We start from the raw sequence: 17,630 nt of genomic DNA, 5'->3' as shown, positions 1-17,630 counted from the left end.
TTTTCGATATCTCGTGACGCTAGGACGGTACGACCCCTTTCATTTTTCTGGATTTTTACTTAGACACATTTTCCAGTGATTTATAGCTAGAACCCGTGAAGGGATAGAAATTTGGTATCAAAGGGACTTTTGGGTAATGCCCGATTTGATGGCGTACTCAAAATAAAAAACAAAACTATTTTTAATCAAAAAAAGTAAAAAAAAAAAATAGTTTTAAAATCGCTGCCATTTCCCATTACTTAATTGTCTTATATCGTTAAACATTAAATAGAAGTGTAGTTTTTTGTAACTTTGCTGAATTATTTTTTTGGGTACAACAATGTTCTACAAAGTTGTAGAGCATACAAAAACAACAATTTAATATATAAACATTAGGGGTTTGTATGTATTCTTCACGAGTTATCATAATTTTACAATAAAGTTTTTGAAAAAGCGATGAATTTGACCATTTTTAAAAGTTTTTCGAATTTTTAACCCTTAACGGTGCACATCATCCACAGCTTTTGCACAGATATGCTAGTATTTTCGAAACTATGGGAAATATCGATATAATTTTCTATTTAGTACTGTACTGTCTACAAAGCGATTTACAACAAAATTTTCCTATTTTTTCAAATCAGATTGTTGCAGCATTGGGTCCGTAAGTTTGTCAGTTTTGGAATAAGAAGACAACAATTTCCTTGGTTGCTGTGCATCCTTAAAACTCAATCGTTTGCTTTTGATTTTTTTAAGGTTCCGCAAATTTGGCATGAGAATGACCCTTCGGACGATTGTTGTGACTCATGCATTGCTAGAATGAGACATTAACACCTAAACTCTTTGATATGCATGTTGTCTTGAACAAAATATTACCGAAAATGATCCACAATAGACCGTAATCCGGGTTTCACCGAGGAACGCGGGACCGGTTCCAAAGTGGCCAGATGTAGAGATCTGTCCGCATCTTTTGCTGTTTAGATATCGAAAATCCGTCCACATGGAGCCGTGATATAGCTGTTCAAAGTTGGAGTTCCACCATTTTTCGCTTGCTTGGTAGTCCGCGGGATAATTTTATGGATGGGAGTTTATTAGGTGTTAAAAAATATATTTTTTGAAATGAGCGGCAGTAACAGGCGTATTTTTTTAAGAAAAATCCCCACACACAAGCAGTGCACGAGTAACAAAAATCGTCCAAAGGGTCATTCTTATGAAAATTTGACGAACTTTCAAAAACAAAAAACTTTCAAAGGGACCATCCATAAGCCACGTGGAACCTTTTTTTGAAATCTAAGACCACCCTCCCCCTCCCCCTTTCCCACTCGTGGACAATTTCAAAACAAAACAAATCTTGTTTGTAAGAAGCGTGGTCAATCGCTGACCCTCTCTCCCCCACCTTTTTGGGGGTTAACAGTTCGATAAACTGGTCAAAAATGGTCAATATCATATTTTTTTCAAAAAACTTTTTTGTAGAATTCTGATAACTCGTGAAGAATACATACAAACTCCTAATGACAGTTGAGTAACGGGAAATGGCAGCGAATTTAAAACTTATTTTTGAGCTGCAAATCACTGGAAAACGTGTCTTAGTAAAATATCAAAAAAGTGAAAGGGGCCGTACCGCCCCACCGTCACGAGATATAAAAAAATGAACCTCAGATTTCGTTTCACGAAAATCGATTCGCCCCAGATGACGGTACATGTCTTTTTTTGCTTGTCACCTAGTCCATTTTAAAACGCAAAATGATAACCACTTATCCACTTTCCGCGTCATTTAGCAATCCCAATCCGAAGTCTAGCGACATGTTAAGGCCCACATACGACCTCACGTATATACGTATATCGATAGTTCTTTTCTGCATCGAGCCACTACACGGCGTATTTGCTCGGCTCTAATCTTGAACTATTCCCGGAAAATTTCCTATCCATGAAGACGCCCCCTCTTCCACACCAAAGCCATAAAAGTTGAACAACTTCCTGTATCGTGTGTAAACTTCCCCTTCCGGGGAAAAGGCTTCGTCACTGCTGGTTCTGCCGTTGAAGGGGCAGTAAAATTTAGGAAAACCATCCCTTTTCCGGACGGGAGGAGCCACGTGGCAACCCGAGACTGTGTTGTAGGGGTCAGTTAGGGAAACGGAAAGGAGGATAGCGCTATCATGTCCGCAGTTCCGGTCAAGGTTCTGGCGTCCGTTTCGTAACACGCCTTGCTCGCCGATAACTTTCCGATGTATGTATAAAGTTTTATTTTATTGTTTTATTCAAATTTATGCCACCCTCGGTTTGTTGAGGGGCCAGTAGGGCTGACGCCGCCTTCTCCGGGGAATATATGGCAAGGGAAATTGGAGATTTATTTCAGTGTTCGATCTTTCGATATTTACAGCACATAGCAGCGATTCGTCCTAGATTTGCGCCGTAAAGCTAAACGTCTATCCCAGCTAGCTTACAGGGTGGCTACAGTGTAACAATCTCTTAGTTTATAGTTTTTGCAAATGCCAAAAAAAAAACGAAAGTTACGACTAGTGATTTCAAGCTGTATTGACACCATGCCACCTATAACAAACTCATTCCGAGTCGTATCAACGCTTGTGCTAACGGCGGCGGCGCCGTCATTGGATTTTATGGCCCCCACAACCACTGACTGCTCTGTTGGAAGCCCACAATGCGTGTCATCATCATCTTCTCCGTTATTGGTGGCATTTCCACAAACGATTTCGATTTTTCATACATTTGAACACCATCCACCACCACGTGGGACCGACCAGCATCAAGGGAGTGAGTGTGAGGGGATAAAGGACACCTACCTTGAAATTCCTTGCGGGCAGCACTGACCGAGGTGACGATGTTGGCCACGTGGCCGAGGACCGTCGCAAACAGCATCAAACCGAACAGCAGCTGCGCTATCACAAACACGTACTCGGCCTTGGAGCGTGGCCGCGGCAGGTCACCGATCGTGGTCAGTGCCAGCGTGCACCAGTAGTAGCTCTGCAGGTACTGCTTCACCACGTCCGCCGATTCCGAGTCGTGGAAGACCCAGTTCTTGGAGCCGAAACCGTTATTCTTATAGATAATGTGATATAAACAACCGTTCCAGTGAAATATAACTAACAGATAGTGTATCAGTGAGGTCGAACGGAACAGGTTCGGGTAGTTCGTGTGCCGCTCGGTGCGATCCATGAAGGCCCAGAATCGATAAATCTTGACTAGCCTAAACGATCGCAGTATCGAGTTGAATCCTATCGATAAGTATAAAAAATCTAACGGCAATAAACAAAGGCAGTCTATGTAGAACGTCGTCGAGTTCATGTAGTGCTGCCGCAGCTTGGTCGAGTCCGTCTGGAGCACGCCGTCCTCGAGGTACCCGGTCCGGAAGTGGAACAGTATGTCGACCAGGTAGAGAAAGTCGGAAAAGTAGTCCAAGCAGAACCACAGCACGATCGATTCGCCGTTGATCTCCTGGAACGCGAACCGGTAGATGATCACCCAGAAGTTGTACAGGAACGCCATCGAGACCACCATCGACCAGTAGTAGCAGAGCCGGCCCGCCGGGTCGAACACGAACGACCAGCGGCGGCCGTTGGACTTGCGGGACGACGTCGAGCAGCCCGAGCGGCGACCGAACCTGCAAGGGAGGAAGATGGAGAAAAGTTTCGTTGTACTTCATTAATCAACCGCAGGGAAATTGTTATAAAGAGCATCTTGATTGCCTCAATAGTTTTATTTCGTCATTCACCGCAACCAATAAGCAAGAGCTAATAAGTAGGTTCTAACAAGGTTTTATGCCTCGTAAATGGCTTTCAATAAGGTTTTATGAATGTTTCTAGAGAGTCTTGAAAACGCAATGGCAATGTCATGCCAAACGGTTTTATCGCATGCTTTTTTAAAACCCAGGGTGTTTTAGCTGTCAAGACTTGACTTCCCAAGCAACATTTTTTTTCAGGAGTTCTACAAGAGCTCTTCAAGATAGCTACAGCATAGCAGTTTGGACCGCGGTAGGATATAATTCTCTTCAAAACTTCTTCAGGAGTTTGGAAGAGTACTTGAAGAGAGTTTTATCCTACCGCGGTCCAAACTGCTATGCTGTAGCTATCTTGAAGAGCTCTTGTAGAACTCCTGGAAAAAAATGTTACATGGGTTAGTGCCAATAGGCATGCAAAAAGCTTACTTAAAACCATAAGCTCCTGAAAAAGCATTTAAAGCGGCCAATTAGCAGTGCATAAATATGGCACTAAACGCGTGTTTGGATTGAATTTGATTGACCGCCATCTTGGTTGAAAAAATAGAAAACTGAAAAATTTGATTTAAATTTGATGAAAACACACATTTATGCTGAATTTCTGGTATGATTGATATAGCGATAAATGTTTAAAAATATTTTGAACATTTTTTTCAAAGAATTGCATTACAATATTTTTTAACATTAAACACTTTGATTACAAAATAATGATTTTTGATGAAGCGAGTTGAATTTTTTGGCTCTATTTCCCCTACATTTATCAATAAAATTTCAACCGCAGCTGAATTTGAGCCATCAATTGCGAGAAATAAGCTTTCAAATTATTTGGATTACCTCTATTAATATCTATTATTTATCATCGCCATTTTTGACAACCATCTCCATAATTTCATTTGGCAAGACGAAGACTTATTTTTGCCAAATAAAACCTATTTGGCATAAGACGTTTGAAAACGTATGAAATGTCATTTTTCCATAACTCCTACCTAGGTTTTAACAAAGGTTTTATAAAGGCTTTGAGGATGTTGTTAGGATTCAGTTGTAATGCCTTGAACTCCTATGTTGGTTTTATAAATAGGTCGTAACAACCATTTGCGGAGGACCTTTTGGGTTTTAAGTAGGGTTTATCAAGGTTCTGGGGAGTTTGTTACGACTAAGGGGTTTTAATGTTGGTTTTGGCTGATAGGTTTTATAGCGGTTGTGACAGCTTTGATAAAGCCTAAAATGTTACTTGGGCATTGTTCCCCAGCTGTCTCATTGTTCCTGCCAAGTGCGTCTACAATGAGACAGTTGAATAGCTCAGGCTGTAGACGTCAGATCGATCTCATATTTTAGTCAATGTTAGAACAAACCAAAAGAATGAAAATGCAACAAAAAGCTCTTTAAAACATGCTAATGAAAAAAAATACAAAAATCTTTGAAGTTTTAAAACCAAAAGTGTCTCATTGATGACTACCCTACCCTACTTAAACCTACAAGCTCCTGAAAAAGCTTTTAAAGCGGCCAATTAGCAGTGCATAAATATGTCGCTAAACGCGTGTTCTGATTGAATGTGATTGACCGCCATCTTGGTTGAAAAAATAGAGAACTCGGAAATTAGATTTAAATTTGACGAAAACACTCATTTATGCTGAATTGATGATATAATTAATATAGCGATAGATGTTTAAAAATAATAGGAACATTTTATCAAAGTATTGCAAAAACATATTTTTTTACATTAAAAACTATGATTACAAAATAATTATTTTTATGAAGCGAGTTGATTTTTTTGGCTCTATCTCTCTTACATTTATCAGTAAAATTTCAACCGCAGCTGAATTTGAGCCACTAATTGCGGGAAATAAGTTTTCAAATAATTTTGATTACCTCTAATATCTTTTATTTATCATCGGCCTAAGGCCGTTGCAAATATTTTTAAAAGTTTATTTTTCGCAACAAAAAAAATTTTCCTCAATACTTAGATATTTTGAAAACTAATGATTGCAAAACAACTGGGCAGATGTAAAATGCATTTTTAAGCACTTTTTTCATTCAAATGTCAATACCGTGGCTTGTAATTTAAATTTTTATATTTTTATATTTTTTTTTGCACCCTCCCCCCCCCCCTCCACTTTGGCCAGAGTCGAGGGACATAAACTTTAAAAAATATTTGCAACTTTAAATAAAAAACGTTTCTTAATCCACCTTTAGGTGGTTGGTGCCTTCCTCTCATATATATATAGTATTTTCTAAACAAATAACAGCTGGACAACGAGTTTAGGCAGAAGGCATTCCATCTTGTCACTTAACATAATATTCCCACCCCTACCAACTCCGAGCAAGCCGCGTGTAATCGGCTCCTCATGAGCTTTATCGTTTTGAGCAATAATATCAGCCATCTAAACTTATTTTAGGACCCTATTAAAGTTTAATTTTAGGACCCAATCAACGGATTTTCATAAACTTTGATCCCTTCAGAAAATCTCACCCGCATTGGAAACGGACCTTCTCACCAATCCGGTTTGACAGCTCTACTGTCACGCAAAAAGTCGGCTTGATTTCAAAAATTTTGTGGCTGCTCGAAGTTTCATTCAAATTAAAATAAAATCCTCCCAAAATGGTCAAAAAAATCGACTCCAACGACCACGAGCCCACGGACAATAAGCGCAGGCATTCGACCTCAGTGACGGAACCGTACCGACGAAGCTCCACGGAGGAAATCTATACACGGTGAGTTTCAAACACATTTTGAAGAAGTTTATTTACATTAAACTCTTCCGGCAGAACACGGTCGCTTTCGAGCAGCAGGAAGCGGCCAAACGCAGTCCGGAGGCCGACTCGAAGCTGTTTCACGCGACCTGCGATGAGCTGCACAAGTTATTTGACGTGATTGTGACGCTGAAGGAGGAGGGAGCGGCGTCGGAGGAGGTTCAGTGAAAATTGCGGAGAAGCGGATCGAGGGTTCGTTGGCGAGGAACCAACGGGGGCTGTATTGAAAATGGCCAAGTGTGCCACTTTTTGTACGAGAATTATAGGAGAAACCGGAAAAGGACATTTGTAACTGTATGAAGTAAAAATTATGAATGAAAAATAAGATGGTGAGAAATAAATCAATTTAAGTCGTAAAATAAAGTTGAAAAATGTGAAATTGGAAAAACTGTTTTACTGTATGGCTTATCGGCATATAACTATTAATAGGGTTATCCGATCATCAATATAACAGTCTCATTTGAAAGGTCTTTAAATTATCAGACTAACGCTTGTTCGGACGATGGATCCGGACATCATTTCATCAAAATATCAGAGATCCGGCCTCCAAAAAGTGTATACACAACACTTAAGTGCTCATAACTTTTGATAGGGTTATCAGATCTTCAATCTTTTGGGCTTGTTGGAAAGGTCTTTTGATTACCTATCCAACGATGGGTAGCATGATAGATCCGGACAACTTTTTCATCAAAATATTTGAGATCCGGCCTCTGAAATGTGTACAAATGACACTTAAGTGCTTATAACTTTTGATAGGGTTATCAGATCTTCAATGTTTTGGGCTCATTAGAAAGGTCTTTCAAATACCTTTCTAAAAATGTATGATCAGACGGGTTTTCTTACAAAAACCACCCTTTTTACAATCTTTCAAACTTTAGCCAGAATCGTTTTTTTAGCATAACTTTTGAAATACTTAACAAAACTTCATAATAGTTAAAATAGGTCTTGTGGGACCCTAAGACGGATCGAATGAGACCAGAACGGCCCAAATCGGTTCAGCCAGTCCGGAGATAGTCGAGTGCATTTTTTTCGGTGCACGGACTTACAGACATACACACGCACAGACATTTGCTCAGAATTTGATTCTGAGTCGATAGGTATACGTGAAGGTAGGTCTACGAGGTCGAATTAAGAAGTTCATTTTTCGAGTGATTTTATAGCCTTTCCTCAGTAAGGTGAGGAAGGCAAAATATATTTTTTTGCTCAAAAAAAAAAAACGTTTTGTGGTACTGTTTAACAGTGTTTAACAAAACATCCAAACATTTTTAATCGAGTCCAATCATGCTTAATGTGATTTCAAATGCAAGAAAATTTGTTTTCATTTGATAAGACTACTATTCAATTAAATTTTTTTAGTTAAAAAAAAATTGCCCTCTGAGATTGATATACTCATATTGAAGGGGGGTGGGGGGTGGCATAAACATTGATAAATGTTTGCATCGGCCTAATTCAATTTCCCAAAATCCATATTTTAAATTTCTTAAATTTTTGAGCCATAGAAAAGCAAAAACAAAAATTTTGCCGCCGAGTAACGCATTTTTAAAAAATAATGGTTTTTCGGAAAGTTAGAAATTTTACTCGATATTTGTTGACTTCAGATTTAAACATTCAGGTAGTATAATACTATATTATAATACATTGATATATCGTCAGCTGTGTGCTTTCTTGTGACAACGACCATTTAGTACTATTAGAGAAAATCGATTTTCAAAGTTTGATGATAAATATTTTCAAAACTATGAATGGTAGAGTCTTTTTGAAGCAATCGGTTTGTATTCTATCGCTAAACAAACGCTCCAAGTTTCAACTAATTTGGTTACACCAGTTAAAAGATACGGTAAATTATGTAATCAAAAATCTGAAAAGCACGTGTCACAAGTGTGTTTCGAAAGTAAAATTGTACTACGTGTCAATATTGGCTCAAATCAATAGTTTAACCGACTTAATCAGTATATTTTCAAAAACAAAAGATTACATTGCCTTCAGAAAATGTGTATCAACAAAAATTTGTGAAAAACAAGAAAAATTTTCCACATTTTCCAACAACATGTATGTCGTGTCACAAGTGTGCACGATCATTTTGATGATAAATTGGTCTATGTCACAAGTGTGTATTGCTATATCCGGGAAACGGAAGCGAGTTTCCAAAATCGGGTTAAAGCATCTTGTAGTGTTTGTTAAGTATAGCAAAACGTCATCATTAACTAATTTTCGACCAAAATGGTCTATGTCACAAGATAGCACACAAGTGACGATATATTTACACTTGCGCAATAAATATTTTTTTTCATATTATTCAGAAAATCATTCAGCCTTTCTTTTGGAGTAATTTCAAAGAAAGCTAAAATACTGAAAATATTGGTTTGAAAACTTTTAAGTGGTGTGGAACGTTGGCAATGTCCCGCCCGTGTGGATCAATCGGACCGCGCACTGGACTCACAATCCAAAAAAAAGGAAGACACTAGTGGTTAGTACTAGCAATGGTGAACGACAGCTATAAAGTCAACTTCGTTCGGAAGGTTGGAAAAAATGCAATTTTGAGTATTTCAATGGAGGCTGTTGCAAAAAGATATTAAGGTTTTAAAAAAAATCCATTTTTAACAGTAATTTGCAAAAGCTATGAGAAAAAGTTTCGTTTATGAGAAAAAGTTAAACCAATCCTGGATGTCTATGGCACATTTTAAAGGGCTTCAAAAGACCTTTCGAATGCATCTAAGATAGTTGGAATTGATGAAGTTTTACGGAAATGCGAGCAATTTTGAGATTTTTTAGGTTTTTTGAACTTCAAACTTCAAAGCCCGTTTTACCCCATTCCCTTTGTCGTAGAGGGCTCATATTTGGCATGAGTTCATCTCATGTATAGACAAACAAACGCTGAAAGTTTCATCCAAATCGGAGCACCTCGATACGACCTGTTACACATTGGTGAAAAACTGGCTCTTAAAGAACACCGCGGGATAATTTTGGTAAATTTAGAATTAACGCATAGGCATTAAAATCTTTCAAAACCCATTTTCAATCTTCAAAAAAATATAAATTATATTTTGGTTTGCCTTTTTGGTATCGACAGCTTGCAAAATTGTATAATTCGGTTGATATTGTGCGTTACGAAAAATACCTCCTAAGTTTAGCAGCCTCAGCAATAAATTTAGCGTTAAAAAGCTACGACAGCACATTGCCTCACTTCCTATCACAGGGGAGATTATCGGCCACAAAAGACCCAAACCAGATTACCGTTTTATTGCCTTTTTCTCTTGACAAAAAAAGTAACTTCAATAGCATCAAGATATCGGAAGGTCCGCGGCCCAACAGGTGCCGTGTCGCCGCACTTTGTGCCGGCCACGCGTATTAACCTTATTTATTTCCCCTCTCGTAATGAGATTTCTTCGGCGAAACCTATCGGGTAAATAAGTCTTATTTATAGGCACCTGTTCAGGGCAGGCTGAACCTCTCAGCGCATAAATCTTGCAATGGCGAACCGATTTTCGGAGATCCCACGCGATACCTTTACTCAGAATTTAAGTCAAACGCGTACAAAACTTTGCCAAAAAAAACCCCAAAATAAAACTGTTCAGCGAGAAAACAGACACTCACATGTACCGGTCCGCTCCGTTGCAGGTGCTGCCGGTGCCGCACGGGGGCACCAGATGGTTGGTCGAGGCCCGGGTCGCGCCGGTCGCCGTCGTGCCCGCGTTCGACTCCCGCGGTCCCGTCCGGCTCCAGGAGCCGAGCAGCGGCTGGTCGCCGGACTTGAGCTTGCTCCGCTCCCGCTTCCGGTCCTTCCGGGACAGGTCCATCTCGGAGGTGGTGGCGGACACATGGGAATGCAGCGGCCGGGACGTGCCCGACGCCGACAGGCTATCGCGGGACGACGAGAAGAATCCTTGCTGCGAGATGCTCTGGCCCAGCTGGGGACCGGACATGCCCAGCTTGGCGCTCACGATGTCTGGGGGAAAGGGAGAAGAAGGGAGAAGAAAACAAGACTATATTTAGTACGTATGCTAGGAGGATAACAAGGCCTTGTACTTTAGTTATTCTTTTTGTGTAGTACGTAAAATGGGATTAACTACAAGGGGTGGGCAAACCTGATATGTTTTTTGGGAGGGGGGAAGAAAGTGAAACGAACATAAACACTGATATCGGCAGCAGATGATAGGTTTATGTTTATCCCATGAACGTATTTCTTCGTAAGCGCCATGAGTATCGTGATTCAGCTATTGGTTATGACCACTCCTTGGTACACAGAAGATTCTTTTTAAAAACCTTGCCTAATCCACCTTAAGGACATTTGCTTTTGCTCAGAATTTGATTCTGAGTCGATATGTATACGTGAAGGATGGTCTAGGACAGCGATTCTCAACCTTCTTCTAGGCCGGTACCCCCTACCATGTAAATCAAGTAGGCCCGGTACCCCCGTTGAGAATCGCTGGTCTAGGAGGTGAAATAACGATGTTCATTTTTCGAGTGATTTTATAGCCTTTCCTCAGTAATGTGAGGTAGGCAAAAAGATCATAATTTTGGAAGCTACAAAAAAAACACAAATTGACCTACATTAGTGTTCCTTTAAATTTCAAAAAGGCTAAATGGTGTGTTGAAGGCAAAATTTGCCATTTGAAATCTTTAGTTTAGAGAAGAAAGAGTATAGACCCCAAAGGTCTAGGGTTCAATTCCCATTATTGACACTTTGTTTTCAAGGATGATTTTTTTGGAAAATGAACCCCTTGAGAATAGTACTCTCGGCCATTTCGGGATTTATCCTGTCCGCCCGTTCACAGTGCCTCTTAACTACCGAACTGTGCTCTTAATCCTTTCGTATGTCGATGCCCAGTTCTATGTTTAGTACCAATATCTTATTTTTGAATTTTTTTTTCTTTTCGATTATTTTAGCACATTTCAAAAGACACGGAAAGAAGGTTTATCGTGAATCTTACTAAATTTCGGTTAAAAATCCTAGAAAAATTGGTTGTTTTTTCAACCACCAATTTTTTTAGCTGGAAATCCTAAAAATAAATCCTGGATTTGACAGCGTGATCCAGGTCCTAAAAATGATAAATCCAGCTAAATTTTTAGTAAATTTTACTAATTTGCAAGCTGGAAAAATGCTGTCAGTCTCAAAAGCTGTATGTTTTGAGAAGGTCTGTTAGCTATTTTAGCTAGATTTTATGGTATTCTAGGAAGTTTTATAGTTAGCCCAGCGTATTTTTAGGCTGTTTCAACTAGTTTTTTTGGAATCATTCTCAAAATTTTCCATTGATGGCTGCGAAGCCAGGTATTTTCACACATCTTTTTAGCTAGTTTAGCTAACTTTGCCACTATTCTTGGTAGTTGTTTTGGTTGAAATAGCTAATTTTTCCACTATTTCTACAAGTTTTCTTTCAAAAGCCTCCGTTGCTGCCTGCAAAGCACGCATTATTCACCCAGCCTTTTGGCTGATTTAGCTCGTTTCTTTTTTGTTCTTGCTTCGTTTTTCGGTAAGTCCAGCTTATTTTTCGACTGTTTTAACTGGTAATTTCGAAATCATTTTAAAAATCCCTTGCTGCCTGTAAAGTTGTTTTTTAATTTTCAAAAACACTTTTTGCTGGTGTAGCATGATTTCCCGCTATTCTTGGTACGTTTTTTGGTAGAGTAAGTTCTTTGGATGTTTCAATAGTTTCCAGGCTTTTTAAACTACGTTATAGTTGATCATCCTAATAGTACGGCTGTGTTGCGATATTCTATTGACAAATAAAAAAATTTAAATACAGTAATACAAAAATACAAAAATACAAAAATACAAAAATACAAAAATACAAAAATACAAAAATACAAAAATACAAAAATACAAAAATACAAAAATACAAAAATACAAAAATACAAAAATACAAAAATACAAAAATACAAAAATACAAAAATACAAAAATACAAAAATACAAAAATACAAAAATACAAAAATACAAAAATACAAAAATACAAAAATACAAAAATACAAAAATACAAAAATACAAAAATACAAAAATACAAAAATACAAAAATACAAAAATACAAAAATACAAAAATACAAAAATACAAAAATACAAAAATACAAAAATACAAAAATACAAAAATACAAAAATACAAAAATACAAAAATACAAAAATACAAAAATACAAAAATACAAAAATACAAAAATACAAAAATACAAAAATACAAAAATACAAAAATACAAAAATACAAAAATACAAAAATACAAAAATACAAAAATACAAAAAGATATTTTGGTTTAATTATAGTAAATTGAAGTTATATTTAAACTACGTTTTGCATTTAACAAAGTTTAAATATAACATCAAATTACTTTAATTTAAACTAAATTTAACGTAATTTAACTTATTTTGACTTAATTTAACTTAATTTAACTTAGTTTAACTTATTTTTACATTATTTAACTTAATTTAAATTAATTTTACTTAATTTTACTTAAATTTACTTAATTTTACTTAATTTTACTTAATTTTACTTTATTTTACTCAATTTTTCTTAATTTTACTTAATTTTACTTAATTTTACTTAATTTTACTTAATTTTACTTAATTTTACTTAATTTTACTTAATTTTAATTAATTTTACTTAATTTTACTGAATTTTACTGAATTTTACTTAATTTTACTTAATTTTACTTAATTTTATTTAATTTTACTTAATTTTACTTAATTTTACTTAATTTTGCTTAATTCCACTTAATTTTACCTTATTTTACTTAATTTTACTTAATTTTACTTTATTTTACTTAATTTTACCTAATTCTACTTAATTTTACTTAATTTTACTTAATTTTACTTAATTTTATTTAATTTTTCTTAATTTTACTTAATTTTACTTAATTTTACTTAATTTTACTTAATTTTACTTAATTTTACTAAATTTTACTAAATTTTTCTTAATTTTACTTAATTTTACTTAATTTTACTTAATTTTACTTAATTTTGCTTAATTTTACTTAATTTTACTTAATTTTACTTAATTTTACTTAATTTTACTTAATTTTACTTAATTTTACTTAATTTTAATTAATTTTACTTAATTTTACTGAATTTTACTGAATTTTACTTAATTTTACTTAATTTTACTTAATTTTACTTAATTTTACTTAATTTTACTTAATTTTACTTAATTTTACTTAATTTTGCTTAATTCCACTTAATTTTACCTTATTTTACTTAATTTTACTTTATTTTACTTAATTTTACCTAATTTTACTTAATTTTACTTAATTTTACTTAATTTTACTTAATTTTTCTTAATTTTACTTAATTTTACTTAATTTTACTTAATTTTACTTAATTTTACTTAATTTTACTTAATTTTACTTAATTTTACTTAATTTTACTTAATTTTACTTAATTTTTCTTAATACTACTTAATTTTACTTTATTTTACTTAATTTTACTTAATTTTTCTAAATTTTACTTAATTTTGCTTAATTTTATTTATTTTACTAAATTTAACTTAACACAACTTAATTTAACTAAATTTGGGCAAATTTAACTAAAATTAACTAATTTAATAAAACTTAAATTGATTAAACTTAATTTCACTTAATTTAACTTAATTGAACTTCATTTCTAACAATATTTAACACTATTTTTTGGTGTGCTTAAAAGGCGTTAGGTGCCCTATTTGTTCGGATTTGTCAAACATCGGCCAATCTATGTCTAGACATTCTGTACCAGCCGCCCCTCCAGGTGGACAGATGTCCATACAAAAAAGTAGAGTGTGGACAATCGCCAGTCTCCCCTTTCCCCTGCCAAAGTGTTCACGTGGTTTAGGGATGCCCCCACTTTATGTTAAGTACATGTTTTTACCTACGCATCCTCCAAACAGTAACGAGAGGCTCAACTTCTAACCACTTTCCCTCAACACAAAAAACTTCTCACCTTATCAACTGAAACATTCCTTCAGGTGCCGATCCGCAGAAAATCTTCCTGGCTTTTAATTTATTCACTCACACAACACATTCTTCACCTTTTGCACTTGCACTTGCACTCAAACAACACACATAATCATCAAAAAACTTCGCGAACTGAGCGGCTCAAACAGGATCGAACACGACACAGGACGTTGCTTTGTTTTGTTCTCGAACTGATGATCTGTCAAAAATCCATGCTGCCGGTTCCAGCTAGTTTTTTCGGTAATTGTACGCAAAATTGTGCTAAAACACCATTATTTTTGGTAAAATCTCTCCTGTCATTTTGGTTTGGGCTGTCAGTTTTGGAAAGCAAATCAGCAATCAGGGTTAGCTATTTCACCAATCCCAGATTGGTAAATTTAGCTGAAATTTTAGCTGATTCAACCGAAAAAATCACTGTTTCACCAATTTGAAGCCAGCTAATTTGAATTGTTAAATTTTAGATGGAACTCCTTTCCGTGGAGAAATGAAATTGGCTTGACAAAAATTGGCCTTCCCAGTGCTTCGGACGCCTAGCGTTCAAACAAACTTTAAATGAATGTGGATGTTAGAATTCATCAAATAACACAGTTTTGACATTTATAATGCAAACTTATATTCAAATAATTGATAAAACTGAAGTGTCCGGGTTTTTAAGCGTCCGGGAATTCGAATCATGACGTTAGGAGTTCAAGGCTTTACAACTGAATCCTAACAACCTCCTCAAAGAAAAACTTTGTTAAAACCTAGTCAGGAGTTATCGATAAAAGACATTTCATACGTCTTCAAACGTCTCATGCCAAATAGGTTTTATTCTGGCATAAAAAAAAGTCTTCGCCTTGCCAAATGATATAATGGTGATGGTTTGCAAAATGGCGATGGTAACTAATAGATATTGGAGGTAATTAAAATAATGCAAAGCTTATTTTCCGCGAGTGGGGGCTTAAATTCAACTGCGGTTTAAATTTTATTGATAAATGTGGGGGAGATAGAGCCAAAAAATCAACACGCTACATCAAAAGTAATTCTTTTGTAATTATAGTTTCGAATGTTTCATTTCATTGATTTCGTTTTTTAAGTATTACTTGTGTAATGTTACTATCCTTAGCTGAGATGTGGACTACCTTTCAACAGCTGATTGATTCAAAGTTGGGAACAGAGTTTGCGGATGCTGAATGAATCGAGTAAATCTACTGAAAGAAAAAGTTACAAAATAACCTTCGAAATAACTAGTTTCAAATGTAAAATTATTCAATTCAAATTATTGTTAAACTTCTATCGCTATGCTTATTAAATAAAAAATTCAGCATAAATTTATGTTTTCATCAAATTTTAATCATATTTATAACTTTTCTATTATTTCAACCAATATGGTGGTCAATCACATTCAATGAGAACTAGCGTTTAGCGCCATATTTATGTATTGCCGCGTAAAATGCTTTTTTAGGAGCTTATGGTTTTAAGTAAGACTTTTGCATGCCTAATGGCACTTGACAGCTAAAACAAGCTTTTAAAGAAGCATTCGATAAAACCGTTTGGCATGACATTGCCATCGACATAGACTCTCTTAAAAGTTTCATAAAACCTCATTGAAAGCCATTTGGCTGTTATTGTCACAAGATTTTATGTACGAGGCATAAAACCTTGTTAGTACCTACCAATTAGCTCTTGCTAATTGGTTTGCTGTGAATTCCGAAATAAAACTTATAAGCAATCAAGATGCTACCATACAACCTCAATAAAATTAAACATTAATGTTTAAAAGCTGGCTGATTCCTAAGATTAAGGAAATGGATTATTTATTTCTATTTTTAGTATATCTCCCTCACACTATAATGTTATGTCAATGTCCATCGGAGTTAGTGATTTCATTTCTGGAGTTTTGTATTTCAAGGTCCAATAAACAAAATTTTATTTTATTTTGCATTTCGGGTGTTTTTCAATACCTCTACTGCCCATGTTCGAATAAATGTCCCATATGCAAAAACAGCAAGCTGAGAAAAACGCATTTGAAGTTTGTCCCATACATAAGGCTACGTGATAAGTTTTCACGAAAAAACGGGATTTCCTCCTGATTTCTAGAACAAAGCACTGGATGTTATAGGCTCTTTCGAAAGAGCACACAATTTTGAAGCAAACTGCATCAATAACTCGAAATCGATGAAAATGCATATGGGACATTTATGCGATCAGGGGCAGTCTACCTCAAGGCAATTAAAAAAAACACCGAAAAATAAAAAAAAAGATTTTGTTATTGGACCTATATAAAACAAATTCCAGATTTGTTTATTAGACCTTATCTAAAAATCAAGAAATCATTAGTATTTTCAATGGTTCAATAAACAAGATTTGGTGTATCTGGGGTATCAAGGGGTATTCAAAAACACCCAAATAGGAAAAGATGCAAATTTTGTTTATTGGACCATTTCATAAAAAAATCAATCTACACTGAGGTGACAGCTACCCCGACGGCTCAGCGTCCAGGAGGTTGTCACCGTTCAACAAATCCTTGGTGTGGTATATTTTTGAGCAATCAACACCGGGAAAAAAGTTTCCCGACTCAACCTAGCGAGCTGGCCAGGATTTCCGTGCACAAGCACAATTAAAGGACTACCAAGGGTGAAGCATATCGGGCGCTTCCGATTCAAGGTGGAGGTTGCAGACGCCGATGCGGTGAAGAAGATCAAGTCCCTGAATTTCGCGAGCCATAATCTCAAGATCCACCATTCTCTGAAGAAAACACCATTCTCTGGGTTAACGAGAGTCTGGTGGACACCACCAACCTGAGTATCACGGTAGCATGCACAAGTAAACGGTGATGCAGAATTTTTGGGCTTTGGTATCAAACTTTGAGTAAGGACTGCGCAGAACTGTGAAGTAGTCAAAACATCCTGAATACGGATTTCGAAAACTTCCAGCAGGTTCGATGTTCAGGAAGTGTAAGGAGGCGAAGGTGATATTCTGGTACATGAAAAATTTACTTTAAGCTTGTGAGAGTTAATCCTGAAACTAAACCAGCTAACTCCCCGTTTTCCCATTCTATTTCGATTTAATCTAACTAAAAGCTCTAGTCAAACATTTTCCAGCTCCCAGCGCCATCTTCAAATCAATTAAGAAAATCAAACAAATTCCTTCCGATTCTCCCACACACACACACACATGCGCGCGCGATGGTCCCTTGAAGTTGCAGCAGCAGCAGCAGCTGCTGGGAAATTCTGCTGCCACTGGCGACTGTTCTATCTCGAGATCATAAAACATACATCTTCT

The 17,630-nt window shown here is 36.1% G+C and overlaps 1 protein-coding gene across 6 annotated transcripts in view; it reads right to left on the bottom strand.

Moving 5' to 3' along the window:
- Positions 1-17,630, bottom strand: part of LOC120420149 (cyclic nucleotide-gated channel rod photoreceptor subunit alpha) — a 354,470-nt gene that overhangs the window by 122,548 nt on the left and 214,292 nt on the right. For all 6 annotated transcript variants that reach the window (XM_052710290.1, XM_052710291.1, XM_052710292.1 and 3 more), the window contains 2 exons: positions 10,055-10,406; positions 2,778-3,595 (listed from right to left, as the gene is read on the bottom strand). In XM_052710290.1, coding sequence (XP_052566250.1) covers positions 2,778-3,595; positions 10,055-10,406 — 1,170 coding nt within the window. The remainder of the gene's footprint in view (positions 1-2,777; positions 3,596-10,054; positions 10,407-17,630) is intronic.

Source organism: Culex pipiens, chromosome 3, assembly GCF_016801865.2.
Source record: "Culex pipiens pallens isolate TS chromosome 3, TS_CPP_V2, whole genome shotgun sequence".
NCBI classification, from domain to species: Eukaryota; Metazoa; Arthropoda; class Insecta; order Diptera; family Culicidae; genus Culex; species Culex pipiens.
This window is presented reverse-complemented; position numbering and strand designations above follow the sequence as displayed.